The 15,966-nt window shown below is 47.8% G+C and overlaps 1 protein-coding gene across 2 annotated transcripts in view; it reads right to left on the bottom strand.

The window, feature by feature from the left end:
• COL5A1 (collagen type V alpha 1 chain) overlaps window positions 1-15,966 on the bottom strand; it is a 147,155-nt gene that overhangs the window by 67,829 nt on the left and 63,360 nt on the right. For both annotated transcript variants that reach the window (XM_017810346.1, XM_017810347.1), the window contains exons 5-11: window positions 14,937-15,068; window positions 13,081-13,227; window positions 12,691-12,939; window positions 7,854-8,006; window positions 7,501-7,557; window positions 3,434-3,475; window positions 3,130-3,192 (exon numbers count right to left, since the gene is read on the bottom strand). In XM_017810346.1, the coding sequence (XP_017665835.1) occupies window positions 3,130-3,192; window positions 3,434-3,475; window positions 7,501-7,557; window positions 7,854-8,006; window positions 12,691-12,939; window positions 13,081-13,227; window positions 14,937-15,068 (843 nt within the window). The remainder of the gene's footprint in view (window positions 1-3,129; window positions 3,193-3,433; window positions 3,476-7,500; window positions 7,558-7,853; window positions 8,007-12,690; window positions 12,940-13,080; window positions 13,228-14,936; window positions 15,069-15,966) is intronic.

Below are 15,966 nucleotides of genomic sequence, written 5' to 3'. Positions count from 1 at the left end.
AACAGGCTGCTCCACAGCTTTGCCATTGACACAAGTTCCTCTGCATGTTGTAAAATAACTGGGAAAAAATGAACGAGCTGACATGATGAATAAACCAGAGCTAAATGAATGTTGGCCAATATTAACATACCTGAATATTGTCGGTACATTAATTCAGTGCACCTGCCTGATTGCAAATAAAAGGTCTTTCTATCAGATGCAGGCAGAGGGAACGTTCCTCCCCGTACAGGGGAAGTCATGTAAATTCATGAGCCACAGGCAGGGTTAATAATAAACAAATTAAAAGTGGAGCTGCTCTAATTGAAAAGGAGTATTTTAATACAGTTGCAGTTCCTGGCTCTGCAAGTTCATCACTCCTCTGTGCACAGCATGTTGTATCACACTCTGTTCTGGACACTTGGAAAAGTGGGATGTGCTGCCTGTGCTAGAATGCAAATTATTCCTTTCATTTTAGGGTGTGGAGCAGCATCGTCAGGGACAGCGTGTCTGCTGCTGGTTGGCTTTGCAGGGCTGTTCAAGAGGAGCTTGGCCAGCAAATGTCTGCATCTGCCTGGACAAATGACAGAAACACACTCCCTTGTCACCAGGGGCAGCATCCAGCCTGCCAGGAATGCAGGAGTAGATAGAGCACATCCAAGGGAGGAGAAGAGGAAGCTGGGCATCACGCAGGAACCCAAGCAGGATGAAGACCTACCAAGAATCTGATGAAGCCACAGAGCTCTTTTGAGTAATCCTGGACCACTGCAAGATGCAAAACACAGTCGGGGCCTTGCCCAGCTCACCCATCCTCTGGGAAGCCAACACCAAGGATGCAGAGCCTGCCCTTGGTCCTTCAGGAGGATCCAGGGCTGCAGTGCTACAAGGGTTAATTAAGCCCAGCTCTCCAGGAGCAGTGGCCCTGGCTCACAGCCCTGGGCTGAGCCTGCAGCCTGTATCGACTTTCTGAGCTCGCAGGCACCGATCGATGGAGCACAGTCAGGGCCCCTCGTTCTCAGTCATGTCACAACCACCAGGAACGTTATTACTGTTCCATCGAAAAACACAATAAATACACCAGGAGTGTAAACGAGGTGAGGGTCTCTCCAGCAGTGCTCCAGGGGAAAAAGTGGGAATGCAGCAGCCAGCAGACTCTGGTCGATCCCCCAGGGACCAAGAAGGCAACAAAGAACCTCTGCTAAAAAAAAAATCCTGGGCCCAGGTTAGGGATATTGCCACAGGAATGCCCCAACAGCTGAGGAATCTCCTCAAGTGCACCTTAAAACCACTGCATTCACTTCCCAGTGCAGGCCAGCAATGATTTTAGTTCTCTCAGTGGTTGCATTTTGCAACGTGGGTGCTTCAGAAAGAAAAGGAAACACAGGGGTGGCCACCACAGAGGAAACCACAGCAGACCTCTGGCATCACTGCAACAGTTAAAACAAGGCTAAGGGGAGATCCCTGGGGGCACAGAGATCTTGTTCTGATCTTCTGTAATTAAAGGAATTCTCCCTCCTATTTTTTCTGGGTCTTAGGTTGCTCAATTAAGACCAAAGAAAAAGAATGTTCAAGAAAAAATATATATAATCAAGGCCATGACATGAACAGTTAAAGAATTTGCAGCAATTAAATGTGTGAGACACACATCAGAACAGCACAACTCCCTTATCCAGCCAGACTTTCCTGTTGTCTTTTCCCATCTTGTCCAAGCCAGGAAAGTAGGAAGCCCTACAAAGGCGGAGAGTCTGCATCTGGTCACCCCAGCTCATCCTTCCTGGGCACCCAGGAGGCAAAGGGGATGTGGTTCCCCACCTGGAACTGAGCTCTTGGCTCCGTGGAGGATGCTGTGGTGCACCCCAGCCTGCCACGGGCACAGAGCTGCCTTATCCAGCAGGAAATGTGCTCCTCTGCTCCCAGCTCCAAACTGAGCTGAGACAACAAAGCTGATCCCACCTCGCTTCTCTGCAGGGCCAGATCCTGTCTGTGCTATGGTGAATTTTCCACTAGATGTCAGGCCAAAATTCCTGCTGGGAGGAGGACTGGAAGCAGTGGGCAGCCTGCTGCACATCTGCCCAGGTGTGCTCACCTGGCTGCCTCTGCCAGGGAGGAGAAACAGGCTTGAACTGTGGATGAACAAAAGCAAGTGAGGAGTGCATTGGTAACAGGGCCACTCCAGAGACTCAGCTCTTGAAGCAAGAACAGTGGGTTTTAATTTGTGGCATTGCCAAGCACTGGAATTGCTGCTGGAATGGTGCTCATGCACCACTCACTGACCTGAGGCTTGAGTTCAGCAGCTCCCAAAACACAGGTCACTCCTGATCCCAGGTGGGGACTCAGCAATAACAAATAAATATACAGCTCTGATTGAAGTGTGGTGTTAAATTATGGGATTTGGGGTCACAATCCACAAAAGCACTTGGGAGCAGCTGCCTTTGATGAGACATCCCGAAGCCAGAGGCTTCTGCAGCAGCAGTTTAAAAAGCAGTGGCTGCCAGGGACAAAACTGATTTACAGTAACATCAAACCCTAAGTTATTGCATTGTTAAAGCACATAAATCAGTCTCTAGTGCTGCTGGTACAGACCAATAATCCACGTCCAGCAAAGGTGAAGTGCTGCACGAGAGCCCCTTTCCCACTGGGAGCAGTTTGGGACACAAAATGAACATAAGGAAAGACCCACAGCAGCAGTGCTGGCGTGACCCCAGGACCATCCTGGTCCCAACCAAAACCAAACCCTCTGCCAGGACTCACAGCACCAGCTGCAATGAGGATGCAGAAGAGTGGCTGAACTTCATTTTACTGTGTTAGTGACTATTTTGGTGTTTGCTCATCCTGTTCTCCCAGTGCCACAGCCCAGCTCCTGCACTGGAAGGAGCAGCCAAAGAGCACAGACAGAGAGCAGAGGGTTTTCAGCCCAAACTATTGGTTTTAACTTGGAAAATGGCTTAATATATTTGACTAACGTGGCTGTTCCCCAACCCTTTGCCCCAAAGATCAGCACTGTACCCCACCATGAGTTCCGTTGGGGGCTGACTCAGAGGAAAGTGCTATTACAGAATGATTTTAGGACTCCAGGGACACACCACAGTCCCACTTTGCACACACAAAAGCACCCAAAGCCTCAGCAAAGAGGGTAAAAACACGAATACTCACCCTCTCCCCTGGGTCACCCATTAAACCCACGGGTCCAGTTGGTCCTGGAGGTCCTGGAAGGCCCTAGCATGGAAAAAAGACAGGAAAAAAAGTGAGCCACTAAAATGTGTTATTATTTGTAGCAGATTTATACAACGAGCAGGAAAAGATTCAGAGTTTTCTGTTTATTTTTGCACCAGAAAATCCACCCCAAAGCGCTCTGTGCACATGTGTGGCATATGGAAGCAATAGAGCCCGGGGACAGCCGTGTGCTGAGCCTTCCATGTGCACCCCAAACCCGGAGTAAGGGAAAAGTGCCACTTACTGCTGGGCCTTCAGGACCAGGTGGGCCTTCCACCAGCATACCCTGGGCAAAAGGAAGGAAAAAAAGTGATTAGCAAGGCACATCCCTCAGGTCAGTTTGATTCCAGGGCTTTATTTAAGCCCTGTGCTTAAATATTTCAGGTCTTGCTGCTACATGGAGACATCCCAGACATGAAGGGTTTCCACCCTCTTGGATGGCATCTCCTGTGTCCCTGTTGCCAGAGGCACAGAATGCCCATTGAAAAGCCAAATAATGTCTATTTAAATCATTGAGGGCATGGCAAACAGCCCTTACCCCCAGCATCAGGCCCATCCTCACCCCAGCACAGGGTCACCTTCCTAAACACAGCCCTTCTCTCTTTGCCCACAGTCAGGCAAAGGCAAACCCTGCAGCACAGCCAGCCCTGATGGTGCTGGAGCTTCAGGAAAAAAAAGCTGTTTCTAGACCCAAAGAGCTTAAAAAGTAGTTAGCAATCAAACAGCGAGATGTTTTTTAAAATTATTTTTTCCAGCAGACTGCACGCTGTGATTTACTCTGTGTAAGAAGGAAATCACTGTGTGGGCAAAATGGTAAAATAATGCTTCTCCATCCGTTTTAATCTAAATATTTTGTCATAACTTTATATCAGATCTATCATGTGCTCAGTAGAACTGAGGTGTTTTTTTTTCTTTTTCTTTATGAGTATGTAAGAGGCAAGAAAGAAACCTCCTAATAAACCTGGCAAATGTTTTCCAGGATGATGTGTTGGGAAGAGCTCCACAGAGAGCACTGCCCCTTTTATCTCTGGAGCCCAGCAAGAGCCAGGTCAAGCCAGAGCAGTCCCAGCACTTCCCAGCTCACCTGTAGGAAACAGGGACATTTCTCCTATGGGATGAAACCCATCTTTAAAAATCTGTAGATAAGCAGTTGGCTCATGTGGGTGAAGCCTGGAGGAAGCAAGTGCAGGGACTGCTCTTGGGACACCCTTAACTGTTCTCAGGCTCTGGTGCCAAAAACCTTGGCTGACCCAGGGCAGCCACTCCAGCAGACAGGGCTGAGCTGAACGAATCTGAAGTGTCTAGAGGAAAATCCAGGCATTCCTGCCCCAAAAGTCACAGTCTCTAAGCCCAGAGGATCAAAAAATAGCATAAAACACGCCGCCATGGACCATCCCTGCTTCCATCAGTGGGATACACGTTCCTGCACCACTAATATGTGGCCAGCACTATTTTCTGCCTTTCCCAGTGTCCACACTACTCATTACCACCTCGTTTAAAATCTCATTTAAAACCTGGCCTCTCCCTCAGTTGGATGTGTGAGGGGAAATTTGCTGCTGCTGCCACCACCACAGAAGTGCCTCTGCAGTCATTCTTCACCAGGAAAGAATTTGGGTCACAAGGTTTCACCCTGTGCCCATATTTTGACAGCAGGGCCATGGAGACACTGCTCTCCTCTGGGTGGGAATTAGGGGTGAACTCCACACCCCCTTCCCCCAGCCTGCACTGACTATGAGCTCTTGCTGTTGGAGATTTCAACAGAGAGGTGAGTTCTGTTGATGGAGAAAGTGTCCCCCAGAACACCCACTAAGCACTGGTTCCTTTCCAGACACACAGTGAAGGACATTGCAGGGAAAGCCCCAAATCCATCTCTGTTGAGCCTAATGATGGCACATTTTTGGTGTGACAGGTTCTAAAACAAAAACTAATCAGTGTCTGGGCTGGGACAGAGAATCACAGCCCACACAGGACTCCCCAGGGGATTTTTGGGCTGCTGGGTGCCAGCATTACCCTGCTCTGAGCACACACAGCACTGAGGTTCTGCTTCCCATGGCCACCTAAGACTCTGGGGACACTCCTCCACATGGGCAAGAGTCAAGGCTAATTAGCTAATTTGGGATGCAAACATCCTTGGCATCTTCCCATACTTATCTGTTGGTTTATGTTGAGCTCCAGCCTCAGGGACATCTGGAGATTCTCCTTGGCAAGAAACCTCCACTGTTTACATGATTTCTCATCAATGGGAGCGATGGAAACGTGCAAGGGTTTGGGGACAGGACCCGTGGGGAGGGTGCCACCAAGGGCAATCACCTCGGGGAGAGCAGGCAAACCAGGGATTTGGGACTGTCCCAGGGGAAAACAGGGTGTTGCCTCCACTCAGTCAACACAAGTGAAGCCACTGCCACAGAAACAGCCCAAAGTCTGGCACCAACACACAGAGGTGCTGAGCAAACCCTCCCCAAAAGTAGGTGTGAGCACCAGAGTCCCTCCAAAAAGGACAGAGGGCTCTGAGGAGGCAGCAGCACCCTGATGGCTCCAGATCTTGGATGTCTGGGGTCCCTGCATCCCTCCTCTCCATCCCTTCTCCCCCTGCCCCTGTCCTGCCCTGCTGCCTCCAGCAAGTGTCAGCACAGAGCAAGGATTGAAGGACAGGCGGTTTGAACGAGGAGGAGAGAAAATCCAGCAGAATCCAACTTTGCGTTTGGTTTTTGTTTCCCTTCTCCTGCAGCTCCCACCAAAAAAAAAAAAAAAAAAAAAAAAAAATTAATAATAATAAAAAAAAGAGGGAGCTAAAATGCTCAGCAAATCCGAATTTTCCTGCTAAAGAGGAGCCGCACGGAGAGGGACCGGGCGGCATTTGGTCTTGTTTACTTTCTGGCAAAAGCTGTACATGCTCCAGTGTTTGGAAATCGTGAAGGCGGCCAAATTCTTTCTGGATGATTAAACTTAACTATTTTGTTCGCTTTGTAGCGTTTCGGGCTGGGTTCCTGCCATCGCCTTCGCGGGGTTTGGCTGCCCACCCCTCCCCGGCGTTTGGCTGCTCCCCCCCGTCCTCTCCCCACCCCTCCGATAAGGAAATCGCTCGTTCTTCCTTTTGTTTGCAGAGTGGGAGCGAGACCCAGAAAAGAGGAGAAGGAAGGAAAGGTCGGGAATGGTTTTATTAGGAACTCAGGCTTTTCAAGCCCCGCTGCTGCAGCCCAGCTTCTCCCTGGCTCCCCTCTCCACTACCTGCAGAAGTTTCAGGCAGAGGAGGAAAGGAAGGAAGAATTAAAAGAAAAATAGTGGCCTCGGGATGATGGGAAGTGCTGCTGCAACGCTGGCTCTCTGCCAAGGAAAATTAGGTTAATTGAGCTGGTGGTGAGCAGCGAGCACGGGCTCAGCCTGCCGGGGACCTGCTCAGGGGAGGTGGGTGCAAGGGCCTGAAGTTCCATCTCCAGCCTGGGGAGGAGCAGGAATGGGGGTACCTGGGCGTCCTGACACACTGAGAGGGACAGATAGATGGGCATCAACCAACAGCCCCTTGCTCTGCTCAGCAGGAGCCTCTGAGCAACCCCCAGCCATTCCCACCGTGGGGCAGCAGGGCAGCAGCTCCCCCCTCACCTCAGAGCTGCTCAGTCGGACACCCCCATTTTCTGCAAAGGGCACGGGCAGATTCTAACCGTTATTTTGAATGAAAAACAACCTCAGAAACAGCCCAGGGCAGAACTATAAAGAAAGAGTGTGCTGGGTTCCACTCCTGGGGCGACACAGGGTTTCTCTGCAAGTGGAATCTGGTGGGACCCCGGGGCTGGTGCAGGAGCAAACCTCTCCTTTCCACAGCTGTGTGCAGGGAGAACCCTTTTATTTCCAGAGGGATGAACCCTTTAGTTGCACAATTAAAGCCAACCTCAGGCTGCAAGTTCAGGTCAGGATTCAACCTGGCCACGGGCTGCGAGTGCTCAGGGGAGCAGGTTTGCTGTGGAGCCAGGGGCACTTCCAACCCTCTGGAGGGGTGAGATGTGCCCCCTGCCTGAAGCTCCAGTTTCTATTTTGCTAAATGAGAGATTTCATGGGAAATTTTGCACTTCCTTCATGATTTAGGTCGCTTCTTGAAGTTTTGAAAAAAAAAAATTAAATATGTAATTACAGTATTTTATGTTAAAAGTTTTCAAATGAACCAAGTAATTCTTTCATGGGAAGTTTTCCAGCCTCCCAGCTGCATCACTGAGACAATACTGAACCACCAAGTACCACCAACACACACTGAAAAATTCCTTTGTGCCTTTTTCCTCGAGAAAAACAGCAAAAGCCAAAAACTCAGATGGTCCTTACCGGTTCAATAATGGCAGGTTCTCCCTTCTGCCCCTTCTCGCCCCGTGGGCCACCGATCTGCAGCACACAAGGGAAACACAGAAGTCAGAGAGGACACAGCCTTCACCATCAGCATCCCCAGCGTGAGCAGGAATTGCAGCTGGAGGTCCTGGGAGAACTGCAAACCCAAGGAACTGCTGAAATTCCTGTTGGAGGGACACGGGGCAGCTCCTCCTCGCCTCGGGGCAGGTGGGGGGATCCAAGCGAGATGATGCTCCCAACACTGGTTTTTGTGTTGCTAATCATGCTCTAAATTATGGAAAGGTAAACATTATGAACTAGTCTCCTCCTCGATGGAGAATGAACCCTCTTACCCCCTCATAGATGGTGTCCTGGTTCGCAGGCATCCCGGGCCCGATGTCGGGAGAGGCCGTCCGGTCGTAATAGTTTTCATAATAATTCCCATCGTATTCTTTTATTGTTTCCTCGGTGAAATCTTTGTCCAGGTCATCTCCTCCTTGAGCAGCCTGGAAGGGGAAGAGCAGCAAAGTGTCAGGCTCCAAATCTCTCTTGGTTACACATGCCAGAATATCAATAATATTAATAATAATATATTATATATTAATAATAACATAATAATATAATATTAGTAATGTTATATTACGTATAATATAATATTAGTATTATATGTGATTTGTGCAAAGTGAGGGATGTTTTACAATAGTAGTTACATGTAAAAAATCTGGGGAAAGGTAAATTCTGGAGTTTTAAGGTCTCCAAGTGACCTCCAAGGTTCTTCTCCAATGGCAGGCAAGAATAAAAGGAGAATCTTTATGTCAAAGGCACACCCTGGCTTTCCCTGGGATTTCTTTGTTGATCCCTGATAAAACACTGACTATGAAAGTTTGAGTGAGGAAAACAAAACCCATCTCATGTCAGGAGGATCCTGCAAACTCTGAACGCTTAAAGAAAGAAGGAATGGAAGTTCCAAACTCCAAGTCCTCCTCATCTCTCATGGCCTCAGCATCCAGGACCCTGGATTATCAAGCACCAGAAGTCACACATCCGTTCCCATATTTAAAATGCACATCAAAACCACAATGTGTCACTGTGAGGATCCAATTACAGGAGGAAATGTGGAAAAATCCAAGTCCGCTTCTCTGAAAACGTCCTGTTTGTTTAGTCTGGGATCCAATTTGCAACTGTTCTTGTCCAAAGAGCAGAAGCAGAAATCTTTACAAAGCTGATGCCTTAATCCCTGAATCCCTCCTGAATCCTTACAGCAACAGATGCTATGGGCCACAAGCAAGGACATCTAGACAAGCATCAGAATTTCCTTGCTCCTCTCCATATCCCTGTGCTTCCAGCAGCCTGGCAGGCACAGTCCCTTGGCATCCTTTGCTTGGAGCAGCACTGCAAAGAACAACATGTGCTGCTGATATTTATTTTCTTTCTTTCCCATCCAGGTAATGACCAAAATAGTCCATAAATTGAATTATTTCCAGTGCTTCCCGGAGAAATTATCTCCTCACTACTATGAATTCAGAATCACTTAAATGCCATCACCACTTCCAGACCTTGTTTCTGTGCCAAAACTGCTCAGAACTCATAAACACGAGCATCTGGATCTAAATTCAAGAGGTTTTAAAGTAAGAATAAGCCTAGAGCTAAGGCAATCATCACCCCACCTTCTTTTACCTCTGCAAATACCAACTGGCCTTGGCAGAAATTACAGTTTGGCAATTATTCAATTAGAAAACTTGGCCAAATCAGCATTATTTTTCCTCTGTGCTGTTCAAATGGATCTAGTGCTATCACACATGTCTTTTACCCTGTTTGAAATATTTTACCTGGTTTTACACTTTGAAACCTTAAAACCTGTTTATCTGGCTATAAAGGTTTGGGGATAACACAGCAAATTGCATGTCTTGAAATGAATATCAAAAATGTCTGGTTTGATATTTTAGTTAAGGTCCACGAGTCTATTTGCATGGAAAGATGATATTATGAATAACTGGGCAGAGAGGGAGGAAAGTTCTCCATGCTGAGACTTGTAGGTGCTTTGGAGAAAAACCAAACCAAAAGCCTAAAAATAATCTCCTTAACAATGTTGTTCTACAAGCTGAATGAGAAAACAGTCAAGAAGGAAAAGAGGAGGCCCCAAAATCAGTGTGTGAGTACTGTGACTCTCCTTGGCTGGTAACAGCTTCAGTTAAACCACTTTTAATTCTCCCTTTGAGAAGCAATGTCCATGGGAAATGCTGGTATCACATCTGGACAAGAAAAACAAAGTGCCTGAAGAACAGCAGGCCATGAACAAAGTCTATCTGTCCCCTGCTCCTCCTGCTCAGGGGAGTATTGCTGCCTACTAAATCCTGGAATTGCTTCCCTGGCCTTTGTCAGGGTGTTATCAGCCAGAATGAAACCCAAGCCCAGGAGAGCCAGTGACTCTTTCTGCCTCCAAAGCTCTCACAGAGTTTCATTTGTGTAGAACTAAATCCCCTTTTAATTCCTGTTGTAGGAATCAGAGTCTCCCCAAAATACAGACAGGTGAACTTCAATAGTGACAGACACATCCTGATCTTGCAGCAAATCTGCCAAGGAATGATCAAAATGACTATTTTGCACCAGATCAAGATTATCCTCTTTGATCCCAGGACCAAAATTGAGCAGTGCAGGACTAGTACCATGAGGAATGCCTGTGCATCCCTGTGCAGCAGTCCAGGGTCTCCAACTGCTGGAAAAAACCTGGGACAACTTGAAATTATGCCACACTTACTCATGACCATGAGCACTATTTTGTTCCCTAAACTAGCCAAAAAACTTAGGAGTTTTTTAGGTAATTGTTTTGAAGAGCACATAAACTTCTCCATCCACTCCAGCAGGCTGTATTCCTGCTGGAACCCTGTTCCTAATAACAGCTATTGGGAAGGGTTATTAAGATATGCACAATCCCAATCCCCACTTCCATTCTGCTGGACTCAAGGATTTGGTTTCCCCAGGAGTTTGTGGCTGCAGACAGGACCCTTAGCTCCTACTCCAAGGTGTAAACCTGGAATCCATATCCTCTTGGCTATCTGTCCCTCAGGCTGGCACTTTTTGGGAGTCTTCCCTATGTCATGCCATGTTACCCTTCGCCTCAGTGCACGGGAATCTCCTCCAGCCAGGCAAGTTGTGTCCTTTCCTCTGCTCATCAGCTAAAAGATCCACTGGAGCAATATCCCACCCAGGAGCATTCCTACAGCCCTTCCCATCCAAACACCAGCTCCTTTGGAGCTGCCAGAGGCAGCCAGATGCTTTGCCAAGACCTGACTGAGCTTTCCCATCAGAAAGCCACACCATGTGTTTCCCTACCTGAACTTTCCTCCTCTTCTATTTCCTTTTCCTAACCAGTAAAGCGGCCCTTGAGCCTCTTACTTCCTCTCCCATTTTTTTTTTTTATTAAGGTCACGCTATCCAATCTTTAATTCCTCTCTATTAGAAAGTTCAATCTTGGCCAAAGATTTCTGGCTCTTTGTCAGGAACCAGAAAACTTTCCCATCCCTGGGCTCCCTCAGGTTGGCGCTCGCTCCCTCGATACGCTGGAGCCTCTTCTGTTTCCCTCTGTGTATCTTTTTTAGCTGCTCAACCTCCTTCTCCAGCACATTTTTCATCCCCAGTTGGCTGGAGCGGATCCCCCCACGCCCCAGCCCTCGGGGCAGTTGGATCCACGCCCGCCTCGCTCCAGCTGCTCCTCTCTTTGCTTGGACACTTTCCCCGACACCTTTTCATTCAAACTTCCAGCTCCAACTCCAAGTGTCTCGGCCAACTCTCGCTGTCTGTTTTGCCACCTTCCAGTGCCTCCCGGAAAACCTGGAATTTTGACATCCCCGTCAACCAAGTAATTCTTCTCCACCAGAGAAACCACCACCAAACTCTTCCTGGGGGGTAGGGTGGGACTTGGCAACATTATAGAACCGTGGAATGGTGTGGGTTGGAAGGGACCTTAAAGATCATCCAGTTCCAACTCCAGGGGCAGAGACACCTTCCACCAGAGCAGGTTGCTCAGAGCCCCATCCAGCCTTGCCTTGAGCACCTCCACGTTATCCCACTATGAATTCTCCTTGCTAATATTCCTGGGTAATGAAGAATTTGCCTCATCTAGTGCCATTATTTCCTTGCACAGTGAATTCTACAGCTCTGCAGCTCCCCAGCAATTTATCTCCATCTCATCTAAGGCTCAGACCAACGTTCATCTATTTGAGCATCCGTATAAAAGGCGAGAACTGGGCAAGTCTGAGGGATAAGAGAGTCTCAAGTGCAACATATTTCAGTTGAAGCATATTAAAATATGGGTAGAGAAAAGTGTAAATGCTCCAACAGAAACGTCAGCTGTGGGATCTGGACTGATCTCATCCCTGAGCTGATCTGTGCACAGAACAGAGGGGCTCGTTCTGGGTGAATGCAGTTGTTTGAAATCACTGGGGTTTTTTTCCCAGTGTTGAAATGTTGGGGTTTTTAAAGTGATAAACTGAAAAACAAAGATGCTATTCAGTAGGGCTGCCAAAATGAAAAATATTGATGTCCTCCATCGAATCAACATTTTGAGGATTTATATTAATAACTTCGAAGTAAAATGCTTTTAGTTAGATTTTAAAATCAAGCCTCATTTCTCTTTTTGTCAGAAAACCACTTCATGCAAGGAAATGCAGATGTCAACATGAACAGATTTTTCCAGGGGAATAATCCTTAACTCTAAGTATCTGCGTTCCCCACCCTGAAATATCTGGAGTGAAAATATTTTACAAGGAACTTCCTCTTCCAGCAGCTGCCTAAAGCACTTAGGGGTTTTACCATTTGGGTGCTCATTTCTCCTTTGCTTTGAGGGGCTAAGAAATACCAGAAATAACAAACAAAATGCAAGAAACACCAGGAATAACAAACAAAATGGGAGAAACACCAGAAATAACAAACAAAATGCAAGAAACACCAGGAATAACAAACAAAGTGCGAGAAACACCAGGAATAACAAACAAAGTGCAAGAAACACCAGAAATAACAAACAAAATGCAAGAAACACCAGAAATAACTAATAAAATGAGAGAAACACCAGAAATAACAAACAAAATGAAAGAAACACCAGAAATAACAAACAAAATGCAAGAAACATCAGAAATAACAAACAAAATGAGAGAAACACCAGAAATAACAAACAAAATGCGTTGAAATTACATCGGTCTCGTTGTAGGTGATGACGGTGCTCGTGGGCAGCTCGGCTTCCACGGCATTTTCAGTGAGGCCACCCTGGGGATCTACTTCCTCGTTGTAGTTGATGTCTTCATAGGGCATGGGTGTGAAGTACTCCTCGTTGATGGTTTCGTAGTTGTACTCATCAACAAGGGGATCATCCACTGTCCCGTCCTCCTTCGGTGGCTTCCCGGGGTTCCCTCTCTCCGGTGGCACCGTGGGAGCAGGATAATCCTGTGGCAGAAATGAAACACCAGAATCAGGGAAACAAAAAAAAAAGAAAAAAAAAAAGAAGATTCTGCATCATCCTCCACCTCCCCTTCTATAAAGATGCTGTTTATCAACCTCATCCTTGCCAGGACCCCGCCTTGGTACCTCCTTGATTTCAGGTCTCTCTCCAGCAGCCACTTCAGGAGGGCCAGGTTTGGTGGTGGGGGCTTCTGGTTTTACAGAGTCATCAACATCTTCATAGTAGGGGTATTCATAGTAGTAGGTGTCACCTTCTCCCTCCCCGTCCGTGTACTGCAGGGAGAAGATGAGAAGCAGAAAATGAGCACCCCAGCATATTCCTAGCAGCTCCTTTAGACAGCATGGCTTCAAGCTGACAGAAGGCAGGGTTAGGTGAGATATTAGGGAGAAATTCTTCCCTGGGAGGGTGGTGAGGCCCTGGCACAGGTTGCCCAGAGAAGCTGTGCCTGCTGCATCCCTGACAGTGTTCAAGACCCTGTTTTATGAGGTTTGGAGCCACCTGGTCCAGTGGAAGGTGTCCCTGCCCATGGCAGGGGGTTGGAACTAGATGGACTTCAAGGTCCTTCCAACCCAAACCAGCGATTCTATGATTTTTTTTTTTTTAACCTCAGATTGCTGAGACCTCCCAGGTCACCCATCTGACATCCTGAGGGAGGGGAAGGAAGCACCGGAGCCGCTGTTTCCACTCATCCGACTGCACTGACAGCATCCCTGTCACTTCCCATCCACCCACAGCCCGCAGGCAGAAGGGCTCTGGAAACCAGATATTTTCAGCGTGTTCCACAAGGCGTCAGTCATTCTTCAAAATGAAATCCAAACAAACCAGCTGGTTACAGCCGGGCATGGAGAATCTCCTCGCCAGCCCAACGCTCTCGCTGGCAGCCGGCGCATGGAAGAGTTATTCTTACATGGAGTAACAGGGCCCTGAGACAAGCCAGCTCTTGTTGAACTGCTGGCTCCGAAAGAAGAGTTTTATTTTCTTACTACCACGTATTTCGACCGTCCCAAAGTGTGTTTTATTTCTCTTATTTATTGTTTCTCCAGAAGCGCTGGTTACAGCACTTGCCTGGGGCTGGGTGGCTGTGCCTCACCAGGAGCACTACGCTGCTCCCCAAAGCCCTGCTTAGGTGCAGGATGAATTCAATCCCAAAAATAAACTGAGAGAGCTGAGGGCATTACAGCTTTGTGGGGATTCGGCAGGAACCCGCAGGTCTGAGACCAACAGAAAGCAAATCAGACCAAGAGAGTTGTTGAGAAGTGGCTGAGGATGCCAGGCACCAACTGCTGGGAGCTGAGCCTGAGACCTCTCAAACAAGGTCAAAATTCAGGTGATGCTCTTGTGGAAGTCAGTCACACGCAGACATTTTTAATTGGGCAGCAAAAAATTAAAGTGTATCCTGCATCAGCCTTTTTTTCTTTGTTTTCTTTTTTTTTTTAAGAAAAGACCTGAGGCTAATTCTTCATAGAAAAACTACTGAGCACAGCAGCTTACGGGGATGAATCAGGAGCATTTCTGCCAAAACAAAATTCAAATGACAAATCCATGGGCAAAAATATTACCCTCTCCTTTTAACACCTGTTGTTTCAAAGAATGTTGAAAAAGAACTGTTTAATCCTTTTACAAGTTCAACAGTAAAATTTGAAATTTAGAAACAGGTGCCTGTTCTGGACAAGACTCGACCTGCCAGGGAAGGTCAATGTTTCACACTCTGCTCATGTTGTCTCTCCTACAAGTTTTTGAGCTCCAAGTGAATGTTCATTACAGTCTCTGGAAATGGGAGCAGTGCAGAAAGAAGGAAAACTCCCGAAGGCAAGACTCAAGACCAGAACCTACAAATCCTAAAAACAAGCTCTGTCTTGGATGTTAAGGGAAGAGTCGCTGGGAAGCTGAGCTTGAGGAAGAAGCTGAACGTCTTTGTGACCACGACATGGAACCAGATGCTGCCGCCTAAAAAACATCCCCAGACGTGTGAGACACTTACATATTCATCCTGGTTGGGGTCCTGGGACTGGGGGGAGTCAGGGATGGCGGTGTCACAGTCGGGGCTGTAGTGTTCACAGTAATCCAGGGCTGCTCGGGGGTCCGCCACGATCAGGAGCTGCTGGATGTCACCCTGCAGGGAAGGGAGGACAGAGGGTCAGGGAAAGGATGGTGCACATGGAGCCACCAGCACGATGCTACAGTCAAAGGCATGAACGACACCAAGAAATCAAAAGCAAAACACTTGGCAGAGCCACCTCCCTGACACAGGCACAGCCCCTGAGATGAGCCAGGTGAAAACCCTCCGTGTTCCAGGGCTGGGTTAAGAAGCCACTTACCTCTGGTTTAAGAAGCCACTTATCTCTGGCTGCTCCACGAGGTGTGAAGCTGCTGTGCTTCATCCCCTGTCCCAAAAGCACCTCCCCAAAAGATAAGCACATCTGCAGAGGGGTCACCCTCATGCCTACAGCACGACAGCACCACCAACCCCAGGTAAGGTGGGTACAGGACAAATAAGAGAAAAGGGCTTTACACACCCCGAATCAGCTGGGGGCAATAAAAAAAAACTCCTTTCCACCTGGTCCTGTGCAGCTCTACAGAGCTCCAGAGTTGCCCTGTCCTGTCCAAAAAACTGTTTACCTGCTTCTCCTGCTCCATCAGTTTGCCTCACAAAAGGCATCACTCCTCCTCCCTACATCTTGCCTCACCTCGATTTTCCACCCACAACAGACACAGAAAGAGATTAGAAATGCACCTGCTAATCCAAGAAAAGAGCCAAGAGGGAGGGGGGTTGCAGTGGCTCACTAAAAACCAGGTGCAGAGGGAGCTCATTAGGCACCGAGGTTCGTTAATGGGGCACTTGCTGCAGAGAGAACGAAGCTCCAGCCACAGCCCCAAGGTCAGAGCAGAAATTGCTGTGTAGTTTCCTGAAGAACCACCACACTGCTTCACCATGACACCAAAACCCAGTTTATTCAGCCCAGTTTATTTAGACAATTACATAAGACTTCGCTACTTGGATGGTTAGAGCT

The sequence above is a fragment of the Lepidothrix coronata genome, unplaced genomic scaffold, assembly GCF_001604755.1.
Source record: "Lepidothrix coronata isolate B3197 unplaced genomic scaffold, Lepidothrix_coronata-1.0 Scaffold28, whole genome shotgun sequence".
NCBI lineage: Eukaryota > Metazoa > Chordata > Aves > Passeriformes > Pipridae > Lepidothrix > Lepidothrix coronata.
This window is presented reverse-complemented; position numbering and strand designations above follow the sequence as displayed.